Source organism: Anopheles marshallii, chromosome 3, assembly GCF_943734725.1.
Source record: "Anopheles marshallii chromosome 3, idAnoMarsDA_429_01, whole genome shotgun sequence".
Classification (NCBI taxonomy): domain Eukaryota; kingdom Metazoa; phylum Arthropoda; class Insecta; order Diptera; family Culicidae; genus Anopheles; species Anopheles marshallii.
Window position 1 is genome coordinate 13,054,558 of NC_071327.1, and position 27,974 is coordinate 13,082,531.

At 42.7% G+C, this 27,974-nt stretch overlaps 3 protein-coding genes across 3 annotated transcripts in view; 2 read left to right on the top strand and 1 right to left on the bottom strand.

The window, feature by feature from the left end:
• The window catches only part of LOC128713823 (restin homolog), a 58,903-nt gene extending 48,406 nt beyond the window's left edge, over nucleotides 1-10,497 (top strand). Inside the window, exons 10-15 of the mRNA XM_053808692.1 lie at nucleotides 3,327-3,437; nucleotides 3,865-3,888; nucleotides 4,849-4,966; nucleotides 5,029-8,890; nucleotides 9,250-9,449; nucleotides 10,451-10,497. Of these exons, the coding sequence (XP_053664667.1) occupies nucleotides 3,327-3,437; nucleotides 3,865-3,888; nucleotides 4,849-4,966; nucleotides 5,029-8,890; nucleotides 9,250-9,449; nucleotides 10,451-10,497 (4,362 nt within the window). The remainder of the gene's footprint in view (nucleotides 1-3,326; nucleotides 3,438-3,864; nucleotides 3,889-4,848; nucleotides 4,967-5,028; nucleotides 8,891-9,249; nucleotides 9,450-10,450) is intronic.
• A 470-nt stretch (nucleotides 10,498-10,967) lies between these two features.
• LOC128711600 (DNA-directed RNA polymerase II subunit RPB11) lies at nucleotides 10,968-11,543 on the bottom strand. The gene is made up of 3 exons (XM_053806482.1): nucleotides 11,491-11,543; nucleotides 11,309-11,398; nucleotides 10,968-11,191 (listed from the first exon to the last, which is right to left on the bottom strand). The coding sequence occupies exons 1-3, from the start codon at nucleotides 11,541-11,543 to the stop codon at nucleotides 10,981-10,983; spliced, it is 354 nt and encodes a 117-aa protein (XP_053662457.1). The 3' UTR covers nucleotides 10,968-10,980.
• A 2,305-nt stretch (nucleotides 11,544-13,848) lies between these two features.
• The window catches only part of LOC128714049 (mitogen-activated protein kinase ERK-A), a 46,111-nt gene continuing 31,985 nt past the window's right edge, over nucleotides 13,849-27,974 (top strand). Inside the window, exon 1 of the mRNA XM_053808926.1 lies at nucleotides 13,849-14,069. Within this exon, the coding sequence (XP_053664901.1) occupies nucleotides 13,849-14,069 (221 nt within the window). The remainder of the gene's footprint in view (nucleotides 14,070-27,974) is intronic.

Sequence of the window (27,974 nt, forward strand, 5' to 3'; positions counted from 1 at the left end):
ATAGTGTTTTGGAAGACTGAATTGTCCATCCGCCCATGTTGCTCGTTCCATCCCATTTCTCCACTGGTACACGGCTGACCGCAACAAGGCTTCACTCGGCAAACCATCTATCTCGGAGTTCCAGATATCTGCCGAACGGGAGGGGGGGTTGATTTTTTTTCCTACTCCAACAGGAAAAGGGAATACCGTCAGCTCGGGTTATTGCCACTAAAATCCCACCCCAGTCGAATAACGCCATGCAATCGGAGAGCAAATAAACCCGGTACCGCAAACATATACTACCCGTGTGATTGCAATCCTTTTCCGTTTCCCCGTTCCTTTATTGTCCCTGGTGCATTTTTCACCCCTCGTGGTGGCTTAGTGTATGAATGTCGTCTGCCAGCCCGATGTCGCGCTAGCATCGATTCTAAGGATCGGTAATGGTGCCGGCATCAGTCCGTTCCGGGAAGTGAACCGGATATACATAATGCGCACGATAAGATGTAGGTTAGCAATGATGTTCACCTACCGGAAAAGCGGAGCAGTGTTATACGCTAGAAATGGCATTTGTTTTTTTTCCATAGCGATTGAGAGCGTTTCCGTTTTTCCACGCCGTTTGTGTTAGATGCGGTGAACGCAAAGGATTCTTAAACAGATGTGCTCAAAGTTTTCTAATTGGTCTTAAATATTGTTTGCTTATATGTGCTCAGTTAAATTAGACAGTGAGGTAACTGTTGGAACTCTTGGTACTGGTAGTTTAATGTATGCAAATGTATGCTCACAGTCGTTACTTCAATTCGTCCGGTCTGGGTTAAAATCCAGACGGAACAGAGTGAAGCATCCTTTCTCTCAATCTAATCCACTGTGTTTCTCTAAAGTACAGCGATCAACAACGATTGATTGTATTGCCCGAATCGACTGATATCCGTTGATTTGGTATCGCAATCAGCCGATTTGAAATCTCCTTCTATGGCCTTAGGATAGGCTTCAAATTTTGTAGATCGCCTTCCTTCGAAATGGGATTTTTCTCATTCAAAATTGGACAACTTCAAGTTCACGGTTAGAACATGGACTAGCAGCTACTTATCTCTGTAACTTTATAAATACACCTTTGGACGATCGATCGGCTACTTCTTGTTGCAGAAACTCCTTTGGAGAGTAGTGATTCCATGGTCTAGATGAGACTAGATTCATAAACTTCGGTGTATCCTACCAAACACTGAATTACAAAACCATGAGAACGATCTTATATACACGTATTCTTTTTTCGGACCCACGTATTCTTTTTTCATTCTCATGACGTGACCCACGCTCCAGATCCTGAAGGGTTTGATGAGTTTTTTTTTTTATGAGAATTAGTTTGATAAGAAGCCCTTTTGGAGAGGCTCTACAATTCACATCATTATATCTCTTTTTTCTCCGTTTATGTCTGTTGTTCTGTTTCTCGAAGTTCCATATTCAATTCTGAGGATATTTATTTACAACTCGTAAGGGTACTACTAGTTTGTAGAATAACTTTCAGTCCTTTCACGCTTACGAAACTAAAACGAAGATGTGAACGAAGACCGAACATGTTTCAATTGGAACGGATAATAAATGAACGTAAATGATAAAAAATCATATCCGTTGCAAATGTTTCATCCCAATCGGATGTCATTTCGGGATAAAAGATTGTTTAGCCATAACAAAGCGAGTCAACATCCGGATCAATTGGCAGTTCTGTCTATTCGGAATCAAATTTGCTGAATTGGAGAAAGCTCATCAAAATGAACTTCACATGGTTTATCGAGCCATGTTTATTTGTTATGGGTAAAAAAAAAGAACAACTGATTGTCCAATTGTTTCGAGATACGTCAATAGAGATGTCACGTTTTCCAGTTTCGTTTTATTTTCCGCTGTAAACGATTGTTTCTAGGAAGGTCGCTGTGGCGAGCTCGTTTCGAGCGTTCGCGCAATATAATTGTGGTGTCCGTTGTGGGATTTTCCATTTTATTTCCGACTGACTGGCCGCGCCATGCTATGGAGGGGGTGATCTGGGAATCGTTTATACAATGGGGACATTTATACATTCCCGGAGGGGCAATACCGGTGAAGGCTATACGCAGGGAAAGCATGTGTTGGTTCACGGACGTTGCACACAGTTGCACTTTTTCATGCCATTTCTCGAATCCCCGATTGATATTGCATTCCCGCACGTGGAGACCAGACACCAGTGAGCAGAACCACAGAATCTTTGTTGCTGGATCTCGGTCCCAGGGTCGGAATGTTGTTGTCCGAGGGCGTGCACTTCCATATTTGGACAAATATGGCTTTAAGCCCACCTGTGTCTGCCCGGTTAGTTAAGGCACCCGGATGACGAGTCATCCGTCATCGATTCCGAAACCCAAACCATATTTGTTTGCATTGCAACGCGCTGCTAATTCTGCTTCCTTCCATAATGAAGAAGATCCAATAAGGTCGAATCCAGTATGTCATTGATTGGGACAATTCGAACATTGTGCAACGTACGCACGTATGCAAATACGTATGCCATTTGTGTGACCATTTGAGTTGTGCACCATTGGCGAGAAGAACAACTTCACTTCCGCTTGCTCTCCCGGGAAAGTTGCCAGAAGCTTGCATATTCCGAGCTTTACATGCAGACAGCTTCCGGATAGTGGTTTGTGGAAATTGGCATTGCATGCCGCTGTGCCTCGAGTGGATCACCTTTGTGCGTCGAGGACATACCTCGGACGGTACCTGGCGCTAGTAGAAGTTCACCGACACTCACCATCCAGCGAAGAATGGTGGGAATCGCCATTCTTGGAGCCCTGGACCTTCCGGTTATCGTGCGGTGCGGGTATGTGTACCGTCATATGAATATTCACTTATTTGTGCATAATGCAATCAATGGCATATTAGTCGAACCATTGTTCGTGGAAAGATAAACGTGTGTGGAGCGATAGTCTGTGCCCAAGGACAGTAGCTAGATTGAAGCATTTAATAGTGTTTATTCAGGTAATGGTGTTGGTGAAGATTATTTAAACATTAAAAAAAAACATACTGATATTGAACGAAGTACTTGTACAATAATATTAAAAATACATATTTCTCTGTTTGCTTGCAGAAAATCTTGGTATAACAGGTAAAAAATATATGCAATTGCCTGTAATATAATTATGTTTCGTAATTTTCGACTCTTCAATTGTATTCCCCTGTTTAAAAAACTCCCAATCCTTGATGCTGGTGTTGTGTTTGTTGTTGGTTCTGTCATTTCTGACTTCATAAAATATATTACCTATAATTTATCACTTCTTTTATCATGATTATCTCTCTATATTTTGTCCTTCTTTTTGCGATACCGGCAGCTAAAGGAAAAGGTGGCCCTGTTGGAAAAATCGCTGTCCGACGAGAAGCGTCGCAATGAGGATCTGCAGTTCAGCGTGGACGAAGCTACCTTCTGCAGCGAAGAGTTGAACGTAAGTATTGAAACGGATCTATTCCAACAGTGGAAAAGGGTGTAGGTGTAAAAAGGATTACCAGCCTGAGTCGCCGATGTGGAATGTAGTCCACACGCTACCGGCACGTACACACTTGTCACACGTACGAGCGTGTGGCTGTGTGTATGTACACTTGATACATCCGGCGCTTGAAAGGAATGAAGCATAAATTACGATTAGCCCAACGCAAGTCACTTGTGCAGGTGTTGTGCAGTCGGTTGGTAACTTCACGCTTGTATGTCGGTTGCTCTATAAAGTAAGGTCAATTTAGAAGTTCGAGGATTCCAGCATCCCATACATCCCCGTACCTTACCATACCGTTCAGTTTGTGCAAAAATTCCACTTTGCTCCTGCTGTATCAGATTTATTTCTAATCCATTTCACCTGTTGCGTGTAATATTTTCAGGGAAAAATTCAAAATTCTGTCAATGTGAGTATCGACGGGTGGATGAGAGAGCGCAAGCGTGGAAATATGGGTTTTTTTTATTTTCCGAAAAAAAACTTCAATTTGCAACCTTTCTTACTTCGTTTGTCAATATTCTAGTTTGTGTTGCATGAATTAGCTTCAAGCATTTTGTCCCTTGTTGGTAGTTCCAATTTGCTTACCGTGACAAACGAAATGGGAAGTACGTGTGCTCTCAATCCATCGACTTTAATTTCAATTGGTGCTTAGTAATTGGTTTCAGCTGCGTCTATTATTATATGCGAATATGTAGTGCGGCACATGCATTCAATATTTGTTTGTTCAATGTCTGCTGTGCATGCTCAAATATTGTCCATTGTCTCGTTAAACAATTGTTTAGACATTTTATGTATTGTAATGTACTTCCCGTGTCAATTGCGCATTGTCATTGACCAGACCCCTAAATGTATGCAATCACTATTGTTGTTAGGCCCCCGTTGTTAAAAAATCAATGCTAAAACGATTGTTGTTTAATAAGCGATCCCAAAAGCCCAAAAACTGCTTTCGAGTTACCCGATAGCGTCAAATTATAACATTGCATTGCATACATGTAGGCGCTTTATATTTTGACATGAAATGAAAGTGGTGTACCGTCCTGGGGAGTTCTATTTGCTCATCTATTCCTTTTTTTATTCCAAAATGAAAAGCAGTTGCGTATAACAAATCGATTGTTGTACTTAATTTTTTTGGTATCTATTTGTTAATAATGTTTGCTCTAGAGGATGTATTACTACAACCGCATGATGCATGATGCGTTATACATTATGTTTTAAGTATATTATTATTTATGTTTTAATATTTCTTTATTCAGTACATTGGTAACCATAAACTAATATTTCAACAGTACTATTTGCTTCACAGTATGTTAGTTCTTTTATCATAATTTATATTATGCTTTACTCATTCGATATGGTTCCATGGTTACAGGCTCAAACGCAAGTATTCAAAGAAAAAATAGCCGATTTGGAAGCACAGCTTGCCGGTGGACCTGTAGCAAAGAGTAACGAAGTGCCACAAGTAGCAGCTCCATCAGAAGACTTCGTTGGTAAGTGTGCTAATCAGTCTAATCCTTGTTGCAAGTTTATTTATGACTGTGTCTTCATGTAGCTGTTAAAGCCGAGTTGAATGCCGAAATCGATAAATTGAAAGCAGAAATTTTGGCCAAAGATCAAAAGTTGAATCTAACCGAGGAGCTAAAGCGATCGCTTGAAAACGAGATACAGAACCTGCACGAGAAGGTCGCGGACGCGGAGCGTGCCGCCGACAGTAAGCTGTCAGCGCTCACGATCAGTGAGGAGTGTCTGAAGGAGCAGATCAACTATCTCGAGCATCGGGTGGAAGAACAAAGCGATCAGCTGACGGTGAAAGACGCTGAGCTAGAGCAACAGTACCTTGCGCTGAAAAATGCCGAAAGCGAACAGGAAGAGCGTTTGGCAGCGATACAGGACGAGCTACGGTCCAAGAAGGATATACTTGCGGAACGAGAAAAGGCGGCACAAATGCTGGAACAAACCATCGAAGTTCTGCGCGCAGACGTGCGTCAGCGAGATCTTAAGATGATGGAAATGGAAAGTGACCTTAAAGTAAAGTTGCAGGAACGAGACACCTCCGGCAGTAAGTTGTCCGAGAAGGTGGTAGAACTAGAGGCCAGAATTGCTGAAGCAAGCGCTTCAAAATCGCAGTTAGATCAAGAACTGGTCAGTACAAAGAAGACAATCAAGGTCCTTGAACAAGACCGAAATGAAAAGGAAAAAACGGTACAGGAAATGGCATCGAAACTATCATCAAGTGAGGCTGCATTGCAGGCGGAAGTCGTGTTACGTCAGGAGAAAGAATCGATGGTGCTGAAACTGCAGCAAGATTTGCAGTCTCTCGCAACCGATGGCGAAAGTAGTGCAGCCCAGCTCAATGCCAAGCAGGAGGAACTATCCAAACAAGCCAATCTGTTGAACCAGATGGAAGCGGATAAGGTGAAGCTGCAGCAAGACCTTACTACTCTACAGCAGAAATACCAACAGTCCCAGTCCGAGCATGATGTGTTGATAGCGGAGCTTCACGCGCACGTCGACACTGAGCGGAACGCGATGGTAGAGATAAGAAAGCAATTGCAGACAGCTGAACAAGAAAATCTTGCCAAAGACAAACAGCTGGAGGAAAGTGAGGTATTAGTAGGAGCGTTACAAAACGAGCTGAAGGAGCTGAACGTGTCCAAAGCCAATCTGCTGAAGGAGCTTACGGCCATAAAGGCCAGTTTTGCAGACAAGGATGGAACGCTGGCAAACATCTTGCAGGAAAAGACAGATTTGGAAAAAAGTCTAGAAGAAAGCAAACAGAACATGATGGCGAAGGTAAAGCAGCTGGAGGACGATTTGCGAATTCGCGAACAGTCATTGCTGAAAGAACTGGAGACAAATAAATCGACGGCTCAAGAGCAACTATCCGAAAAGGATGGTGAACTATCACGAGTTTCCCAGGCTGGCGAAGAACTTCAGAAACAACTGCTGGCAGCTCAGAAGCAGATCAATGAAAAGTTAGACAAGGTAAGACAAGCGGAAGAAACGATTGTTGCCAAAACAACGGAAGCACAAAAGCTAGAGCAGCAGCTCGCTTCACTTCAGGCAGATATGTCCTCGAAGGGTGAACAGATAGCAAAGCTAAACACGGCACTTTCCGAAAGCAATGTCCGCGAAGAGGCAGGTGGAAAGAAATTGTCCGAAGCTCAAGAGCAATACGGTAAGCTCGAAATTGAGCATGCCGATTTGCGACGGAAGATGGAAGCACTGGAGCAAAAGTCCGCACAGGTGCACCAGCAGAAGCTGGACTTAGAGAAAGAGCTGGATACGCAACGCTCCAGCACGCTGGATTCGAACTCGGAGCTTGCAAAGCTAAACGACGAACTAAAGGCGAAACAGCGTGCACTGGATGAGTTGCGTGACAGTTACGACACGCTTAAAATCGAAACGGAACGCCGGGCGGATGAAAATGCTCAAATAAATGCAACACTCCAGGATCAGGTTGAACGTGCCCGGCAAGAGATGCAGCAAATCACCGACCAGAAGGTAATCCAGGAGAACGAGCTCAACATGGAGCTGCGCAAGATCAAAGAGAACGCTGAACAGGAGCAGGAAAATTTGGTGCGCACGATTGCAGATTTGAAGACAAACTTCGAACAGGAACGACATCGAATGGCAGGAGAACTTTCTGAGGAAGCAGCAAGGAATGGTTCACTGTGTGAAGAGCTGGCAATTGTGAGGAAATCTTTGGAGAACACTGTCGTAGAACTCAAGAGTCAACTGGAGAATGCTCTTGTGGAGACCAAAAAGGAGCAAGAACTCAAGGAATTCGCTGTTCGCGAAGTTACGGAGCGGGAAACGACACTGCAAAAGCAACTGCAGCAAAGCCAAGATGAAACGAGCAACTTAAGACAACGGCTCGATGATGTTCAGAAGTCGATGGAGCAAGGAAGTCAAGACCTTTCCATCAAAATCGATCAGAAAGCTCAGCGTATCGTTGAGTTGGAGCAGGAACTGGGCGAAAAACGCAGTCTGCTACAGAAGCGAACGGTGGAGGTGAACGAAATGATCGAAAAGCTTCAAGAAAATGGTAAAGCTCACGCGGAAATGTTGCAACAGCTACAGGATTGCTACGGTCAGATTGAATCGCTGAAGAAGGCAAATGAACAGTCGGAGGAATCGTGCCAGCAAATACAAAAACGTCTACAAGATTTGAATAGTTCTTACAGCGAGATGGAAGAGGAACAGGTCGATCTTGTAAGTCGGGAGGAGACGCTCAAGAAGGAATTAGCCTCACTGCAAGATCAAATGCAACGGGCAGCTCTAGAGCATAAGGAAAGGTTCGATGGGGTTGCAAGTAAAAACGAAGAGCTATTAAAACAGCTTGATACAGCATCCACTGCAAAGGGAGCAACAGAAACTGAGATACAATCATTGAAACAGCAACTGGAAGACAAATCTTCAGCGCTAGTAGCACTGCAAGCTCTGGTTGATGAATTAAATCCACTTTTACAAACGAAGGCGGATTTGGAGGGCCAACTCCAATCGCTAGTACAGACGGTATCAGCAAAGGATGCCACGGTGCTTGAGCTCTCGGGCACACTAGAAGAGCTGAAAAAGCAAACACTGCTGAAGGATGCCAAAATGGTGGAAAAAGACGACGAATTTAAACAGCTCAGTGAGTCTATGGCTAATAAGGAAATCCAGCTGAAGGACTTGCAGCAACAGTATGACACAGTACAGAAAAGTCTCGCCGAAAGCACGGAACACGACAAGCGCGCTTCTGGGGAGGTAGCTGAGCTAAAGGTAGCACTGGAAAAATCTCGCTCCACCCAAAAGGAGCAAGAAGACCGTTTGAAGGAGCAACAGCGGCGTGTCAGCGAACTGGAGACGAAGCTGACAGCACAAACCACCCAGTTTGATGAGCTGCTCAACCGGAAGAAATCATCCGAAACAGAATATTCGCACCGTACCCATGAACTCTCACAGAAGCTGCTGGAAATGGAAAGTGCCAAAAAACAAGAGATCCAAGAACTGCAGCAACGTCTCGCGGAACTGATGCAGAAGGTGGAAACGCAAGTGTCCGAAACGGCACAAACCGTTAGCAGCAAGCGAGTGGCCGAAAAACGGCAGCAGGAGCTCGAGTGTGCAAAGAAGGAGCTGGAACTGCGTGAAACCGAGCTACAGCTTGCAAACCGTCGGCTCGAGAGGGAAAACGAACATCTTCGTTCGCAGCTGGTTGTGAAGGAGAGTGAGCTAACGAAACTTGCGAAGGCAGCTAATGCTGCTGCGTCGGCAGCAGACATCGGTGTGCCGATCAGAATCGTCAGTGAAACGAAGGAAGATGATTCCGGTGCGCAGATCGATTTTCTCAACTCGATCATTGTCGACATGCAGCGTAAAAATGAAAAGCTAACGCTGAGGATACAGGCGCTCGAATCAACCAGCGCGGAAAGGTAAGATATCCGAAGGGTTATGTTTAGTGGTCGATATAAGTACATTACTCTTCTAGCTGTGAATCCACTGGGCAGTGTATTGTGTGGATACACCTGGTAGTATGCAATTTAATTCTATGGAACGCATTTTAAGTACTCATTTGGAATACTTCCTTCCGTGTCATTAGGTCATATCCGTGTCATTAGGTCATTAAAATAATTCTCCAAGACTCTGTGGGTTAACATCAAATAAATGATTGCATACTATCAGGCGACAAGACATAAATCGTGAAGGGTAGTGCACTTATAATGAAAAAATCAAATACTAAAACATGTATGTGTTGTTTTCTTTATTCTCGTTTTGAATTGAATCATTGAAGTCACAACATGAGCTTCGAGATCCAGAAGCGCAAACCTGCACCGCGTGTATTCTGTGACATCTGCGATGAGTTCGATCTGCACGAAACCGAAGACTGTCCGAAGCAATGTTCTGATAGTCCACCGGAATCGCTAAAGCATCCTTCGGACGGTAAAGAGCGGAAGGTGCCACCGCCAAGGAAATACTGTGAAAGTTGTGAAGGTAAGCGAAAGATGAAGATCTTTATTGACTCCGACCAAAGTATCTTTTTTATTAGACCTAGTAGTTGATAGTGGATGATGAAGGGAAACTAGTATTAAAAAGACTAGCATTCGATATTCCCTTAATTGTGTAAATTATACTTTATTTTGTGAAGAAACTTAGTAGAATATTATCAGCTTATCGGGGATTAATTTTGGTTTTTTCTTCATTTGTACATTCAGGCTATGAGGCACTCCTGATCCTACCGTCTGATCTTTTTGGAGCACTAAAATAATTTAAAGAATTTCAAATAACGGACAGAAAAATACACACAACAAAAAGCTTCAAATTAGGACACTTTCGAGAGCTTACCAATTGCTGCCGTTAGCTTACTGATGCATGTGTTACCTTTTTTAACAAAAACTAGCGCTTAGTCTCGGAAATGATAAGCCAAGACTAACTAGTAAGCCTGAAGCAATTTCTTTGTCGTAATAAAAAATTCACCTTAATGTGGTTTTGTGTGAGCTGAAGACGCTTTACTATACTTCGGGGAGTTGGGGAAAAAAGAAAATGAATTGCTGTTTATATCGTACCTTCCTGCTAGCAATGGTATTAGAAGCAGATGTTCACCAGTACCATAACAATACGGGTCGTAAATTCAGACGGATTAAGAGAGTACATCTTTCGAAACGTAATTAACAAGCATCTCACATTGTCTTTCGCGGTTGCTGGTGCTCTGAAGCTGGTTGTGGGCACACGTTTGTCGTGGCTCAATGTTCTCATACTAAGCTAGGTCATGTATTCTGTTAAACGCATTCGAGCGGAACATTTTACGATATGCTTGCAAAAAGAAGAGATCGTTTGTGTATGGCAATTCATCCACGATGATGTACAGTACAAGATTTGGTTATTAGCATTGGTCACATTAGCGTTTTGTTAATGCCGTACAAATGAACTACACGCAAGGATTGAATCCATTTGAAATGTTTTACATACGTATTTTTTATTTATTTTCTTTGCAGTGTTTGGACATGAAATAGGCGAGTGTCCCGATGATGAGACGTATTAAAGAGCAACAGTTCCTCGTAATTCATCTACCGTGGTCAAAGCTGATTTCTTCCCTGTTTTATTAGCCTAGACACTTTTCCTGGATAGTTTTTTGGAAGCAATTTCACGCAAGAGACCCTAATATGTTGTTAGGAAATGAGGGAACAGTAATTTATTTAACAGTAGCCGCAGTTTTATTGTTAGAATGCTTTCCGTCGCCTTAACCAGACCCCGTAAGTAGGAAAAGATTTCGTGCAACGAACTTATGTTGTTCGGTTTTTAATTTTATAAATTCTTCGCGTTCGGATGATGATTTAAAACACATCAACAAAAAATCAATATGTTAGATAGAATAACTCAATATTTATACTGAAACAATATAGGTCACCATTCTTAAGCACTAAAATCGCCTTCGCACACCGTTGATCCTATCAGATGACTTCCAAAACCGACGTGCCATCCACCAGTGTCTGACGTGTTGGACCGATTCCGAAAGCATATCCTCCTAATCGCCACCCTCCTTCTTTTCCTTCATCGCCTCACGGAACCGCTCCTCGAACAGGGACAGCTCGGACAGCAGATCGGTAATGGCGTTCATGAACGCTTCGTGAGGGGAATATTCCGACGTCGTTTGTATGCGCAGTACGAACTTATGCTCGAGAGGATGGGGAAGTTTGTAGCCAGCGAACAAAACATTCGGATCCTTCAGCAGCTGGCTAATAGGGGTGGGGCAGGGTTTTGGCCAGAAAAGCGGAAACGAAAAAAGGCGCATATGTGAATCAAGCATGATGATGCTCCTTCGCACAATGGCTTCGAGACGGCGTGTTACTCACTTGCGAATCATGTTTCCCAGTGTGTGATCTTCCTTGTTTACGGTAAATATAGCTGCGTTCGGTACTTTCATGTCCAATTCTTTGATGATCCTGTGGGAAAATGATTTTGTTAAGCAGTTGTCGGCACAGGACGCCACAGGAGGCCGTATTCTAGCCGGTCGAACCATGCAAGGGCAACTTACTTTTTCTCTCCTTCGTATAGAAGGAAAGATTCGAAGGTGGGTGGTGCGTTCATGATTGACTGTAGAGTTACAACGAGTGTTTCACTAAATAAACGAACCAAATTCGAATAAATGTATCGTTTTATACAGATTTCCGCCACACGATTGATATCACACCGGACGATGTTGTTTACCGCACAGCTTTGAGGTTTCTTCTTTTTCCTGATTTCCAGCCGGTATGTCAATTTGACGTTTCAGCAAGCAAGAAATGGTTATTTTAGCGTTTTACTGATCGCGTGGATGACAATACTCAAATGTGATTTATCTTTGTTTTTATTACTGCGAAAAGTTTTCAATTTGTGAGAAGGATCCATAAATGCTAAATTCTGTTCGCCAATCTCTTTTACGGTTCAAAAACACGGTACATAAATTTCATCCTTAAAAAATATCCTTTTCTGTTGCCTAGCGGAAGTTTGCCATGTTCAAGTTCCAATAATGTGTACAATATATCGGGAACATAATAGGTTCCATTACTTAACATCGAAAAGTTGCATTTGTTTGAAAAAAAAAAACAGTAAAAGCAACAATTTACAAGCAATCCAACGTAAATCTGTATGCGTTCAACGGTTCTATCAAACCTGACAGCTGCACCAACTGTCAGCATCCGTGCTGGAGCTGCGCTTGGTGCTTTCGTCCTGCTGCTGCTGGTTCACAACGCAGGCAAATGCGCTCCGGTTCTTCCTCGGCTCGTAGTCGTTTTTCGTGGCCCGAATAGATCGAATGTCCTGTGGCCTCCCAGTGGCATCGGCAAGCATACCGAGCAAAGGCATTCGAAGGAATGTGGAAAAGTGCAAATTATTCGTAAACAGCCACCTCCAGAAGTTCTGGTGTGATTCACCGTGCGTGCGGTTGGATAGAGTAAGTTGTCCCCGATGGGGGCGGTGGTCCTGAAATCCTGACAGAAAAGGTCGTGAAGCTGAACTCAGCAGCTTGTGTGGTCCGTTGATCGATGGATTCCGTAATCAATCCTTACGGAAAAGAACAGTCCAGTGCGCCTGTTACCAAACAACGCTAAATGCAGCATCAGAATCACTCCGATTCCGGGCGTAACGTGGTGTGCAGTAAACGTCCTCGGTTATTCGAAGCGTGTCTGTTAAACTAATCATCTCTCATGGTTTTGCGGAGGCTCGGCTTCCATTCCGGTGCTGTGTGGTGTTTCGGTTGTGATCTCTGCCCTGCCTTCCATCCCGGAGGCTTGGTTTGATGTTCGTGCGAGTTGTTGCGTCTGCGGCTGCTGTCAAAGAAGGGCGTTTTTGTTTTCTTTTCCATTCATTGTTGTTTTCTCTCATGTAACACCTGCACACGGCCGAGTTTATTATTACCGTAATGAATGGTCGATTAAATAAAATCGTCCCAAATCTCTATCGAACGTGTAAGTGAAGCGTGTACAGTGCGTCGGGGACGCGAAATGTGCCATGGTTCTTGGTTGTGTAGCTTGGACAAATATGCAAAAAGGCAATCAAATCGTGTGTGGTTGATGCCAGCTGTTTGTTTGGGAGACAATTCCTTGTCAAATATCCACCGTGTCCCAGTTTCATTTCGTGCCCTGCAGCGATGTTAATAGTTTTCATGCATATGCAAATTGTTCTCCCGGCCCATCCCGTCACACCACGCCATTCGAACCACGGAACGGGCGCAATTGCTGATCAAGTGCGAAAAAAGAAGACCGCGCGTCATTGTGGAGAATTTCTTTGACAGCGGCTGTCAGTAGTGTGTGTGTGTTTTTTTGTTGTTTCTTGTTTGGAGACATAAAAAAAAACTCAAAAACCCTTGCAAAAGCAAGTCCTGGTGAACCAATAGCGCAGAAGATCCACCGGTAATAAACCAAAAGTGAATCAAAAATTGATTATTGCCCTTTTTTGTTTCTTCTACACAGAGTTAACGTAGTGTTGTTCTGACGTGCGTCTTGGGGGGTATTGTGGTGTTTATTTGTGCGTCTATCCCCAACAGCGTGTGTGGGTGTGTGTTTGTGTGCGAGTGTACAGTGCGGGATAAAGCAACTGCAAACGCGCGAGTGGGGTGAATCCGGTTTGTTGTGGAGCTTTTCTGTCTAGTCGTTATTCCCGCTGCATCTTCTGCTTCCTGTGCCCGTGTTGCATGTTCCGTTGATGTGATTGAACCAGCGCGGTCCCCGTTGTTTACATGCAGATAAGAGGGCAACTTTTGCAGTACCCTTTCATCAAAGTAGCCACACAGTGCAACAGGGAAAGCGAAGAGTAAGGGGACGACAGACATCCTAGCAATCGGTGCAACTGGTTGAAGAATTGAATTTTGAGGCCGGTTTTTCGGTGCCGAAGACAGAGCAATCACTAGTGCACAATGGCTGAGGAGGCAAGCAGTGGAGCAGCCGCGGCAGCAGCAGCAGCAGCAGCTAGTGCTGCCGGACCAGCAGCCGGTAGCACATCAGCATCGGCCGCAAACAACAACGGTGTGGTCAATACGAATCCAAACGCAGAAGTTATCCGCGGTCAGCTTTTTGAGGTTGGACCGCGATATGTCGGTTTGACCTACATCGGCGAAGGAGCCTATGGAATGGTTGTGTAAGTATTTTTGATTTTTTACCAGCTTTTACCACCAATTTCTAGGGTTCCTTTGTGCGTTCGTGTAGGTTCGATTTTGTTCATAGTCCATTGCAGTGGTCGGTAAAGTACGACATACCGCTCTTTGGCACTTTGATTAAGGCTTTTCGTCGATAATGATCCATCCCATGACAAGCTTGAAACACCATATCGGAGGTATTTCAGGCTTGGTAACATCCAAACAATCCAAAAGTTCATAACTTGTTTACTCTGCTGTCTGCTTTAAATTTTTCACCAATAGGACGATAAGCTTAAGATTCTCTTATATTAATCTTAGGCTCTTTGCTTGTAAAAGTTTTTCGGTCTATTGTCATCTCCATTCTCTTATTAGATTGATTTGTGTTTGTAGATTGTTACCGAGGGTGACTAGGGCAATATTTCAAGCTGGAAAGACGTCACCCGAAATAGGATCAAACTAACCAGCAACATTCTCCTACAGCTGTTTAAAGAAAGCAGCCACAGAAATAGGATAAGGATAAGTAGCTTCCGGATAAAAATAACTAGCTTACCGTCCACGTTACACCCCACTTTCCCGAAGGATGCAAATAGAATTCGCCCATTACGCCTATTAAGACGCACGACGGCAAGCTGTGGGGGTATTAAGGCTTGGGCTCCGGCAAGTAGCGCAACAGTAATCAATATTCCACCCATCTTCGGTATCACCGCCTCGCTCTACGTAGGTGTTGGCTCCTTATATCCTTCACCGTAAATGAGCGGTGAAGCCTCAGTCCTGGCGTGAATTTGTTCGGGGGAGTTCACACAGCCCAGCGGCACTACTTCTCGTCCACATTCCGACCACGCCGCCGCGTCTGCGAGGATCAGCGCATCGACCCGGAGAGGTCGGACCCGGGTATTTTTTTTTTTTTTCTGTAATCATCGCAACATGCGTCTTGATAACGATGCCATGCCCTTTTTACCTAGTGGACATCGAGCCGGGTGGAGGATGTGTCTGTCAGCGTTCAGCATTCTGTTTAACGTGACGCGCATCATTGCAATTCTGAGGTTTCCGGTGTAATAGGAATACCCGGCAGGGTTGGGATCGCCATACGCAAATGGCAGCGAGAAGCAACGACCAACGCCGCCGTCATTAGTTGCCACATTACTGGGTGAATACAAATCGTTCTCTAAACGTCATTAATTACACCACTACCCAGGCGGGTATTAATTCCTTGGAGCGAGCAAAAAAATGGCTTTTTTCTTCTGATAGCGCGATTTTTATCATAGCGCAAAAAAATCCAACCTTGCTTGAAAAATAACAAAAAAACATCCCAAAAACAGATGAATGGTTCTTTTTTTTTTTGGTTCATACACTTTTCTTTCTCCCTTCGGGACGGGATATTGTGTGCGGATCATTACTGAAAATTCCTAGAAAATGAGTTTTTTTTAAATGGAATTCATTTTCCATATAATTATACCCGAAGACGACGGATGGTGCTTGCAGCTATCGTGGGAGAAAATACAAATTAAAACGTTACATTGAATTGGACATTAATGATTCATCCTGTGGTATCCTCCATAGGGAATCGATATGTTAAGTTAAAGCATTCGCTTTATAATTCTTCGTAATCATTTAAATTTGTAATGTGGTTTCATTTACTAGAATGTTGCATCGTTTATGCTAGAATGGAGACGGGCATCTCTGAGAAGATCTCCTTTATTCTTTTTCTTTATCGGCACAACAAGCTCAAGAGGTCTAGAGGCTTGCCATTTCTGACTTTCTGTGACTGTATTTACCCGTAGCTGGATAGTCAGGATGGGATTTTGGTCCGATCCGTTCGTGTGAAGACAGGCGCCGCTACCATAATGCCACCGGGCCACCCCCAGGGAGAAAGAAAACGGGTAAATAAATCTTAAGGCCTGAAAAGGGGTCACTTCAAGCCAGGTCGAAACCGGAAGAACTAGTTTTGTGGTTAATTAATCTTTTGATAAGAGTCGCTCATTTGAATCTTTAGTGAGCAGTGAATCAAATCAGGAATCGAATATTAAAAGAATCATGAATCTTCATAGATTAACGAATCTCTCTGGAAAAATGAATTAGAACAGAATTTTATACAAAAATAATTAAGTATAATTATTTTCTGGTAACCAACAATATGTAAATGAAGCATCGTCTGAGGCCTGCCTAGACCCCATAGATAAACGTATTTTTTATTGTGTAAAACTTTGCAAATCATCTTTGTTTTACCTTGTGTCTTCTTGTGTCTTTTCTCTTCAAAAAAATCTTGTGTCTTTTAGTTATAGAACGGAATGTAATACATCCTAAACACATGTTCCCGGAGAGATTCACGAATGTTTGAAGATTCATCTGAGGATTCGTGAGTCTTTGAGGAACTTTCATGATTCTTAAGAATAGAGATTCAAATTTATTCAGTTTCATGACTCAGAATCAGCTTCAGCCAACACTAGGAAGAGTCGCTTGTGACTTTGGAAACTTGCTCTCTAGACAATCGCTCTTTAAATTGTGAGTCCTCGTTTGCTTTGCGATTTACAACTTTGGAACGAAGTGTCTCATGCATTTTTGGTAACTTCAATGGAGGGTTTTGCAACAAACAAAAACACCAACATATATTTGCAACGTGTGTGTTCCCCTGTGATTCTCGAACGATACAAATCCACGTGCAAAATGTTACGTCCGAGTTCAAAGATAGAAGTGTTCTCGGTAGCGCTTGGTCACGTGTTGCTTCGAACGATTCCAAACTACCCCGTCCACGTCGGTCGTTCTTCGTGCATAATAATAGTACCGTCGCGTAACCTAGTGCGTCAGCAGGCAGTACTCCAGGTCCTTGTGTAATGGAGAATATTAGCAGCATCTACCACAGCCCTGCCCCGGTAACATCGATTGCCAAAGTGTCGGTGATGCTGCCGGTTCGCTGCGTTCGTTCCATTACTTCGGTACCATTAAGCTACAGGTCTATGCGGCGCGGCACGTTCATGAATCGTGGTGCATCACCTGGTACCATAAGGAACCAGGGGGAAGATTAACCCTTAAGTGTTAAGTGTAACAAATGTACGAATATAAGGATGTATAAATTATTAATTAACCTAGATCCTTAACGTGTACACGAGCTGGGAAAATGAATCTTGACAGTACACTTATTGGGCTACGACACATGTCTCCACAGTTCTACCATTACACTTCTGTACCCTGACAAGGTTTAACATACCCTTCTTTGTTGTTGTTGCGTTCAGAAGCTAAAACGTCCGGATGGAAAGATGGGGATTTTCACGTGCCGTTCCTTCTACGTTCCTCCCCCCCCTGCTACGTAGCTGCCTGACGCTGCTTCCTCCGGGGATTACCGTGATTATGGTTCTACTCATATATTGTGCTCCCTTTGGCTCCCTTTTTTTTATCCTGTTTTGCTGCTTGGACAATTTTTGTGTCCGTGTTTGATCTTTTGACAAAGCGGCGTAAACAGAAACGAGCCTTGGTAGAGATAAAACAGCAAACTTCCGGTTACAGTTTGGCGCGCATGTTTTCCTTTTTAAATGCTTGGGGAGATGAAGGAATAGAGTCGGGGAAGGGAAGGGTTTGGGATGTGCGAAGAATGCTCCTGTCAGGGAGTATTCTCTGAGAACATTCTTTCATTCCACCCGAGCTAACCGAAATGTTGTCAGCGGGTGACGGATTCGGGATGTTTGTGGCAATTGCTCAAAAACATGTTGAAGCATACAGCTGAAAAAAAGGTACATTTGCCGCTACTGTCCCGGTAGTTTTGGGCGCAATTTTGTTGCCTAATTCAATTGAGGCTCCTGGCAGAAGATGATAAAATAATCATTATAATGAAGAACGGAAGTACCCTTACCCGCAACATTTCCGCTGTTGCAGCAAAAGCATCCTCGCTTTGTTTTAGATAGTTGAGCTTCGATAGTCGGAAGGGCTAGGGAAGTTTCAACGGTACCAACTCCGGGCTCCAGATGATGGCTTCGTAACCAAATCTCTTCCTGAAACATACTCAGTCCACCGGATGACAGTATGGATTGGCTTGTATCGAGAAAAGCAAATGTTTCTGATATCCCTGATTTCCGGTATTTAGGTACGTTTAAGTTTTTGGACCTCTAATCTCTACCGAACCGATCGCCAGTAGGAAAGACTGATCTATTACAGCAACTCCAATACCTTCAAAACGATGTTAAAGAAAAGGTTTATCACAGCAGGTGTCTACTACAAAAAAAGGCAGGGAACTTAAATTCCTCGATAAACTTCCAGAATTTCTGAATGATTCTAGAGTTTGAGTACCTAACTGTGCTCAAAATTAGGTCAAACTTCATGACACTTTCCAATAGTGGGGTAGATCGTCCCAAAAGTTAGAAAGCTTAAGCTTTAAGCCTGTATCTGTCAAATATTCCAGGTACCGGGTCGTATCATTCTGTACAGATTCGTAAAGGACATAGCATTTTGACATAAAGAATAACACAAGGGATTATTTTTGAGAAACTAAAATTTGAGAAAAATCGATTTAAATTTAGCAATTTGATTTTAATTTCAATGCAATGAAATAATATACAAGTCTGATTATTAAAATAATCTTTTTTTAGTTGTTTTCGTTAAAAAAAATTAGTTTACCTTTTTCGCACACGGGAAACATGGCCTAACCTGGCTCAGACCAGCTAGCAAAATTCTTTGTTTTGACATTTGTCGAGTTTGGATTTTGGGTACTTGGGTACTTTCATTGAGAAACTAATCCAATCCTTCTTTCCTAGGCTTAATTTGGCTTGCCATTTGTATGGCGAGCTGTAAGCGGATAAGCCTGGAAACGTCAAAACGCATACAAAAAACTGGCCAATGTTGGGCAAATCTCAGTAAGATTCATGAATCTGAATGAATCTTTGAATTGAATGAATGAAACTGAACCTCTATTTCAAAGATTCATGAATCTGACCATGAACCTGACTCATGATTCATGAATCCATCCAAGAGTTAGGGCCCAATTACGCAATTCCTCTAGAGGGTTCCAGGAGACATGATCCGCCACGATGGGGATGATGAATTCAGAGAATTCAAGAATCTCTTCACGACTCTTCACTAAAGATTAATATCCTCATGGCTCCTCTCGATAGATTAAAAAAGCCCAACACTACTTTTCAGCAATTTAATTTAATTTTTTTTTCATGAATATTCCAGGTTTTTATGTCTACAAATCATTAGCCTATTGATTTTTAGAGAATTTCCTGTAATTTAACCACTCAAATTATCCTCAACGTTATCAACGTCTGGTTTTTTCTCACCAATTTTTCGCAGACTTTCTCAGGCTAATGAGAGAAGATAAGAGTTTGAACAGACACAAAAAAAATCGCAAAATTTCCCTTCATGCCATGGACATGGAAAGTGATACACCGAAACAGACGTAACAACAAACGGAACATTCCTTTCTAACGCCGTGGGGAAATTCACGTTCTTATCACACTCGAGCACCATCAAACTTATTATCTCCAATCGCAGCACGCGGCACGTTTTTTTTTTTTTTATTGTGGCCTCGTTGAAGATCGTTAGTCGTAGTACCTGGCTCGTCATTATGCAACGCCTGATCCCAGTTTTATGCTTGCTCCGTTCCGATGGATAGCATTGAGATGGAGTAGAATTTTCTGTTTTTATTTCGCCGATTCTTGCTTTTCGGTGTAATTAAAATTCAGTCCCGGTTGCTGTGCGTATCACCGATTGCGAATGCGTGAGGACGGAAAATGATGCAACAGCAGTGTTCCTGTGCGTGCAAAGTAGACATTTTCCAGCGTGTTGGTATATCATGGGTTCCGTATCGTATTGTGTGCGGGGACCGGTGGGCGTTAATTGTTGCGGACTGCCGAAATGGTGGATATTTTCCAGGTCATTCCGCGCCATCTAATAATAGCTTTCTCGTGGTGTGAGGCTTACCGAGAGACCAGTGGAACGATATAGAGAGAAGATGTAAGTTATATTCAGTGAAATAGACAAAACTTCTTTCAGTAAGCGAGGTACCGCGTTGATATGAAGTGTAGAAAATAGAAGAAGGATATTAGAACTCAGTAAAAAGCAGTAGTTCTTTACGCTCTTTTCATCAGTCACGCAAGAAGATTCTTGTCAAACATTGCTTCAGATGCCACCATGCAACAACACCACCACGATCGTTGTCGTTCATTGTGTTTTTTGTTTGTGCTTTGCTGAACATCCAGCAGTATATTGTGCCGTTTGGCCATCATATTACCTGCAGCAAATAATCGTATCCTTTGGCACAGGAAAAAGGAGGCCAAGCAAAAACTCTTTTCCACCAACCATGCGCGATGCTTTGATTACGCTTGCACAAAGCGCCGGGCGAAGGCTTTGTGGCTCTGCTAAACACACCCATAGGACGCGGTGTGTTCGCCATCTCATCGTGGTGTCGACTCTGACGTCAAGATGTTCACGTTTCGGTGCGTTTCTAGCGGACAAATGGAGTACACAACGGTGAACACACGTGAGTGGGCGGATGGGCTCGATTGTGTGGGCTCGAAGGCAAGTGACAGTGAAGAACAAAAAACAACCTTGCGTCCCATTGGTGGTGATACGCAAAGGACTATCCGGGACATGCACGCACCATGCAACATGATTTCATGTCGACAGTGTAGTCCTTGGACGGTTTTGTGCGATGTGAAGGTTTGGTGGGGGGAAAAAAAAGATTTCCTCAGTATTTGCATTGATATACGCTCTTTGGCCGCTTTGATAGCAGCTTTGTGCGTGGTTGTTTCAAGGGCAGTTGTTGGGCTTCAGGTTTTACCTTCTGCGATGAATGAAACGCCTGTTGGCTGGCCCATGTTCGTTATCAATGTGGAAGAGTGTCAAGTGGTGCGCAATAACACCCATTTTTTTTTCTTGTTCCGCAGATGTGAAAGCTTCGCTAGAGCAACAAAGTACTGGTTGGAAATATGTATTGATAAATACTTCACATTCATTAACGTTGCGTTGCGTTTGTTTCTCAATCCTGGTCACGGCACCAAAATTTCGCTATCGCTCTTTGCAAGAAATGCACGAAGGAAACAATTTGCAATAAAACATTTAGCAAACTTCCGTGAACTAATTAACACATATTGTTTATTTGGGAGTTACAAAAACTCTGGCACTAACTACTTGAATAGATGTCCGAGAAAGACATCAAACCTAATGTTTCACATTCGGTTTTGTAAATCGCAATTTTTCACGTAAAAAATTCAAACGAATTTTTTTTATTCTACGCGCACAAGAGCGTCACTCATATATGGGTGACGCAAACTCCAGGGAAAATTTCACGTCACCCATATTTGGGTGACACGGTACGGATCGAGTTGAACTGTCTTCTAGCCAGTGATGCAGTATCAAAAGTGATCCTTGAATGGAGGTTGCATACTTTTAGGCGCTGGGCAGAATATGTCCCACATATTACGAAATAGGAAGAACGCTGATACGTTTACAATATTTATTTCTACAAGTGTATTAATCCAATAAAACAGCACATATTCAGGATAAGTGTTGGGTGTGTGGAAGCCTTCATATGTACGAGCACACTCTGACGACTCGTAGGCCAAAGAAAAATCTACTTTGCATTTCCGATTGCATACTTTCTGGCGCAGTGAAGTCAAGACATAAACCAACGCAATGTCGTTATGGTGTTTTTAAATGTTAAAGTGCATTTTTGTAACATCAAATGTTAATTTTTCTAGTTAAATTACAGCGGAATCGATTTAAAAGGAACCCATTTCTCTCTTTCATATCGCAAAGCACCAAAGCATTGATGAGTAAAAACTCCATTTATCAATACATGTCCATGTCGGGGGAGTGTGAGTTCGAACGTATCTTATCGCACAGCCCGTACCCACAACCGTTTCGCACCTTTTTTTCCCCGGTGGTGAAGCTCTCGCTGTTTGAAGTGTTGTTTCTAACCGACTTGACCGTGTTGTGTGTTGACAAATCGTTCAACCTTTTCTTATGGTTGCAAACATTGAACCACTCCTATCGCCATTGTCGTCGTCGTCGTCGTCTGCCCGCTGGTAACGTGCTCTTATCACCACGGACAGCATTAGCCCAGTTTGCACTGGAAACTCACCCGATATCGGTGTACAGCATGAGCGGCGAACGCTTCCGCCTGTATCTGGCTGTCGTAGGAGAATAAATAGAAAATTGACGTTTTCAATCAACAGAAGCACGGTCGTCTTCGTCATCGCGGTGACTATTCGCTGCTTGGCATAAGTATATCGCCGGTATATGTGGGATGAAGATTGGTTTCGCTTTTAATCTCCTTGTCGCGCCCCGTCGTGATACGCAACAATAAACCCATCATCGTGCACATCGTTGCTGTCGTCGCCGACAAATCGTGTCCTTTGCCGTCGCCTTTTTTCCCTGGCGTTTGACGCGAAAAATGGTAGCGCTTAAATTTTCTTTAATTCAATTTCCTACCCCAAGAATAAACTGTTTGCCGAAAAAACACGAGGAGAAATGTGTGCACTGTGAAGCGAAGCAATATTTTATCGAAATACTTTCCAGGCGCTAACGTTGTGACGTCTGACGCTGGAGGCGAACATGAGTGAGGCTGCAAAGCTTCTGAAATGGTATTTTTATTGTATATTTTTTATTTACACCATTTACTCCAAGTGGTAATTATCAAAACGGAGCAGGTCGTGCAAGTATTCACACTAGAGCAATACTTTTCCTGTGTCTCACGTCATTATCTTAGGGGCTTATGCTTTTTTTTGGCGGGTCTTATTGGTGTTTAAGTACCTCTGTTAAGTTACGGATCGCTCGACGATGCTGGTGCGGAATTTCTACCACAAAGCGTGGTAGAAAAATCAAAGCACAGAAGTTACACTTCAGTCGGAACACGTAAAAAAGCGATTGTATGCGCTTAAATGAACGTTAACTGAACCTGTCATGTGCAAAAACGGCACAATTGAGGCAAGGTAAGCCTGGTTAGGAATACAAACCTCTACGGTCTGTGTTGCCACAATGTGTTTTATGCTCTCCTTTTCGAGTGATGTTTGCTGCCCCGCGCGGGAAGCTTATTTTATTGTGCCCATACAATCCCATCGTGAGGATATTCTTCATCGGTCTGTAATATTGTTGAAAAACATTATTTTCCAGCCCAATTTAGTCCGGCTGATGTTTACGCGGTGTATCTGTGACGCATTATGAATATCTTTTTTTTTTGTCTTTTGAACGCCACTTTTTGTGGGGACGTGCATTATATTGAAAGGGGCGAAACAAATTTTAGCAGATATAATTCTCTTTAATCATAAAATTGTGTAATTTAAATTCGTTATCGTGTAGAGTATATGATCGCTAGTCAAGTTTAGTTAGGATCTAACTGCGGGTTATTTTGAGATCAATTTGATGGCTTCTGGAATGGTTTTGAAGATAGTTCAGACATAGAATTTTGTGAATATAAGGTCCTCAGGGTCTCTGATCCTGACAACGATGCTGCTCTATGTTTTTCTAATTGTAGACGGTTTAATTATAAACCTGAACCACTTTATCCATCCGATGTATATAGACCTTGACAGCTGTCATAATGCCCAACATACGCCTGAAACCGTTTGAGCTTCGAAAAAGTAAACATCTCTATTCCACCTTCATTTCCACCGGTATTTGAAATTACCAACCAACTTTACAAAATAGATGTTTATTTAAAAACTTTACTACATATCTTAAGACAAAAACCAGTAGTTCAAATTACTTCACGAGCTTCACACGTTACTCGAGCTAACAGCAAACGTCACGCATGACTTGCATGGGAATTTAGACCAAGATTTGAGAATTACCTCCTCGAACTCGTCTAAATCGAAACAAAAAGTCAATAGGATTCAAATGTGGCTTGTAGGGCTTGGGAGTTCACAAAATTATGTCCAAGATGTTGAATAAATCATTATGTGGTAGTTTGAACAAATTCACGTCTAAAAATAATGAATTCTTGACACTTGATATACTCTACTCAACCTCTTTGTGCTGATCACTCCAAAAGAGCATCAACTGACCGAAACTCATCATCTTGTTCATTTTTAAAACTATTATGTGTTGTTAAAATTGATAACAATATTAACATGGTGCAACAATAATGAACGCATGACAAATGCAATTGTGTATTCGAACTTTCACTGCCAGATGACATGTCAAGACAGTTATGATATACGAGCTATTTTAAAATTTACCGGGTGTTTAATTTGCCAGAGGTGGCAAATTCATTCCATCTGCCATGTGCAGCACATCTACACCGTGTTTTAGATTGATTGATCGCCGGTTGGTTGACTTAATTCACGTCCAATGACGCACCTCCATCTTCTCGCTTGGTTTCGTACGTAAATTTAGACTTTTTCTCATCGCATCCTTCCCAGAAGGTGGCAAGGATTGCCGGTTGTAATTTCTGCGTACTAATTACATGCTAATCATTTGAAGCAACCGTCTGCAGCAGATTTACACTCCGCAGAAGAAGAAACAGACGCTTGCCTGATGGTAAATAACGAAAGGAAAGGAAACTCTGTTTGATATCAATTAAATCAGTGGATTGGCGCTTGTGTAGACATAGTCAGGTCTGAAGCAAGGAACGACCTCAGAATATACTGCAGGTATTGTTGCCGCTGCTTCCATGTTGTGACTACGGCAAGCCTAAATAAATATGGTGGGAATCATTAAGATTGAGAATATATTTACAAATTTATGGTTAGATATTAGAGCTGTAGACTTTAGCTTTGGCATTTTTTTTTAATTCACAAATATGAAAGGTACGGGTAACTCTCAAAAGCTTCCATCCGCTTCCTAGTGTACCCAAATCATAAATAAGATAACAGTCGCTAGTTTAGGCATTTCATGTAATTTGCTTTGTCGAACCTACGCTGTTTCGGCCAAGTCATCAACAAGTTCTAGAACGAAAATTCACATTACCGCGAATGTGCGTAATGGGGTATATTTTCCCGTAGTTCACCGCTCTGGACGCCATTGCAGCTCGTGGATTCAATTACACTAATGTCATTACACGGGAAACGACCCAATAACCGCTGTTTAATGTTTTATCTCGCTGCTTCGCTGCCTGTGCCCGATGCGCACTGTACGTTCTTCAGGCCGCATTCATCCCCGAACGGCTGACGGCTTGATGTTCTATTGATTCGTGCACATCGGCGAACGGTAATCGTTCGATCATTGTGGATTTAAGCCAGCAAGGCTTTCGTGCCGTGGGTGATTAATCATCTCACGCGCCCTGTCACGGTACATCAGTGTCGTTCATTTCTGTGGCTAATAATTTATCAATAGCAAAAAAAAATCCACGTACACAGGCGTAATGATAATAAATTCATCGAAGCTAAGGTATTGAAATATGAACTATGTCATAAAGTAATATTACGCTTATCCTTTTTTTTGTATCAGTACTTTTTTGTTGTATTCTTAGTAGAATGACCAAGCCATCCATCCGACATGTTCTTGTTCTTTTCGCTAGTCAGGTCGTTGCTGGAGTATCGCTCTGTAATCTTGTCTCCAACGGCCGTAGTACACATTGATCCCATCGAACTGTCGGCTGTCTTTCAGGTCTTTCACCAAGTTTGCTTCCCTCAAGCTTCTTCCTGAGCGGGGTATTTCTACAGCACTCTCAGGTTGTCTACGAGTTCAGATATCGACTCTTGTATTTGAACTCTCTTGAAGACCACCGCACCGCTTCTTCACAAGTCTCTTTGGCAGTGTTTTTAATTGATTTACATAAATACAAGCTCTTTTAAAGAGAAATAGCTAGAGCAAGATGGAAAAAACACTACGTTTCGTCTGTCATTAGGGTAGATCATCCCAAAAGTTAGAAAGCTTAAGCTTTAAGCCTGTATCTGTCAAATATTCCAGGTACCGGGCTGTATCATTCTGTACAGATTCGTAAAGGACATAGCATTTTGACATAAAGAATGACATAAGGGATCATTTTTGTGAAACTAAAATTTGAGAAAATTCAATTTAAGTGTAGTAATTTGATTTTAATATCAATGTATTTGAAATAATATACAAGTCTGATTATCAAAATAATCCTTTTTCAGTTCTTTTCGTTAAAAAAAATTTGTTTACCTTTTTCGCACAAGGGAAACTTGGCCTAACCTGGCTCAGACCAGCTAGCAAAATTCTTTGTATTGACATTTGTCGAGCTTGGGTTTTGGGTACTTGGGTACTTTCATTGAGAAACCAATCTAATCCTTCGTTCCTAGGCTTAACTTGGCTTGCCATTTGTATGGCGAGCTGTAAGCGGATAAGCCTGGAAACGTCAAAACGCATACAAAAAAACTGGCTTAGACCGTGATCTACCCCATTCATTGTAACGACATAATGTCAGTCTTCTATTGCGAATATTCGAATTTCCAAAAACAAACATAAAGACATGTGTTTTTTATCAACAAGTTCCACTCCAACTGATCAAAGTTGACACAATCCTTTTCGGATAAATTAATCCAGTGTTGCTCAACTTTACGGTACGTTTAAAAACATTTGTATCCTTATTTTCTATTTTGGGTTTCCATGCTCAACATTGGTTCACCTTCCAACTAAGTTTTGCACCTTTTTCGGCAACCCTAGCGCTATGATTAACGCAATTTTTTTTTTGTTCATCTCGCGCCCCCGTGTACGTAAAAGATTGATGGACGCGGGTGATGAAATTTTAACTCAACTTTTAACTTCCAAACCGCCATTCCACCCGCGTAAAAATGGGGCTTATTTACATCGACACTTTCTTTTATACACATCCCCTCGACTCGTCCCCTCGTCGATCCTCGACCTGGCCCTCTTGTCGACCCCATCCCAAGAGCGATTTAGCGATAAATGCTACCATTTAGATGCGCACGCTTCGACTACACGGACAATCCGCAACGTTTATTGGATCGTCGCAAAACACAAAAAAATCTACAGCGAAATGTTCATTTTATCCTGTCTGCGGTGGCCACATTCTGCTTGTGCTGCCCGTCCAAGGACACTCCTGTATGATCGTTTCCCTTTGCGCAAGCACGGCTTGGGATACTGTGCGGTGCTAGGACTAGGTTATTTTTAGGTCCCATTTCCGGTGGAAAGTTTAAGTGAGCGGGATGACAAGGGGAAACCCCAGGCCCGGGGAACGGGTGCTGAAAACCGCGCCAGCACTAAACGCGACCGGACGCGATGAAATGAGATAACGAACGACAAACTGTTATGACCTTTCTTCTTCCATTCTGTTTTTTTGTTATTTCCCTCCATTATCACACATACAAGGATGGTGACGTGTGCGTGTGTTTGTGTATGTGTTCGTTTCATTAAATGTAGACCAATCCCTTGAACCGGTTTTTATAGAGGGGTTTTTTTTGACGGGGGATGATAACTTAGATGGTCGAGGACAATTCTATTCGAACGGACGCAATAAAGGATTTCGCTTTTCCTCCTGTGAGCTAAATTCAAACCGACGCTTGAAGGATGCGGTGAAGTGGAAAGTATCCTTCAGTAAAAAGAACCCAGGACAGTGGGACAATGATCCTTTTTTTTCGGGGGGGTGGGAGAGTCGATGGGTTCAGGAGGACCCTACTTTATGGATGGGCTTTGGCAAATTGATGCTAACATAATTGCCGTTGTCTCACACCTACCGGACCGGGTCGAAAGTGTGACGTCCATGGTGTATGTGCCCATGCTGGGTTGTGTAGGTGTGTACGCTCGCACCAGACAGTTTTGTTGTTGGTCCCCCACCGGCCCCTTGCTGCCGTTTCCTCGCTGCAACATACCTGTCATAATTGCGATCCAAGCGACGGTTCACCTGTTGAGTGGAAAATGTGTTACCGAACGATCCGTTTGCGAGACGCAACAGACGTGCTAACTTTTCCTTTGCTACGGATTGAAAAGTGTATCGAAATAATGCTATGAGTTAGGTGAAGAATTTCAAAAATAGCCTAAATGTATGCAATCGGTAT

Bases quoted from the DNA above. Each gene is read 5' to 3' on its own strand.
- LOC128711600 (XM_053806482.1), bottom strand. From the start codon at position 11,543: ATGAACGCACCACCCACCTTCGAATCTTTCCTTCTATACGAAGGAGAG. The intron at 11,399-11,490 runs GTAAGTTGCCCT...ATTTTCCCACAG, and splicing joins CTATACGAAGGAGAGAAAAA to GATCATCAAAGAATTGGACA. The intron at 11,192-11,308 runs GTGAGTAACACG...CACCCCTATTAG, and splicing joins CTGGGAAACATGATTCGCAA to CCAGCTGCTGAAGGATCCGA.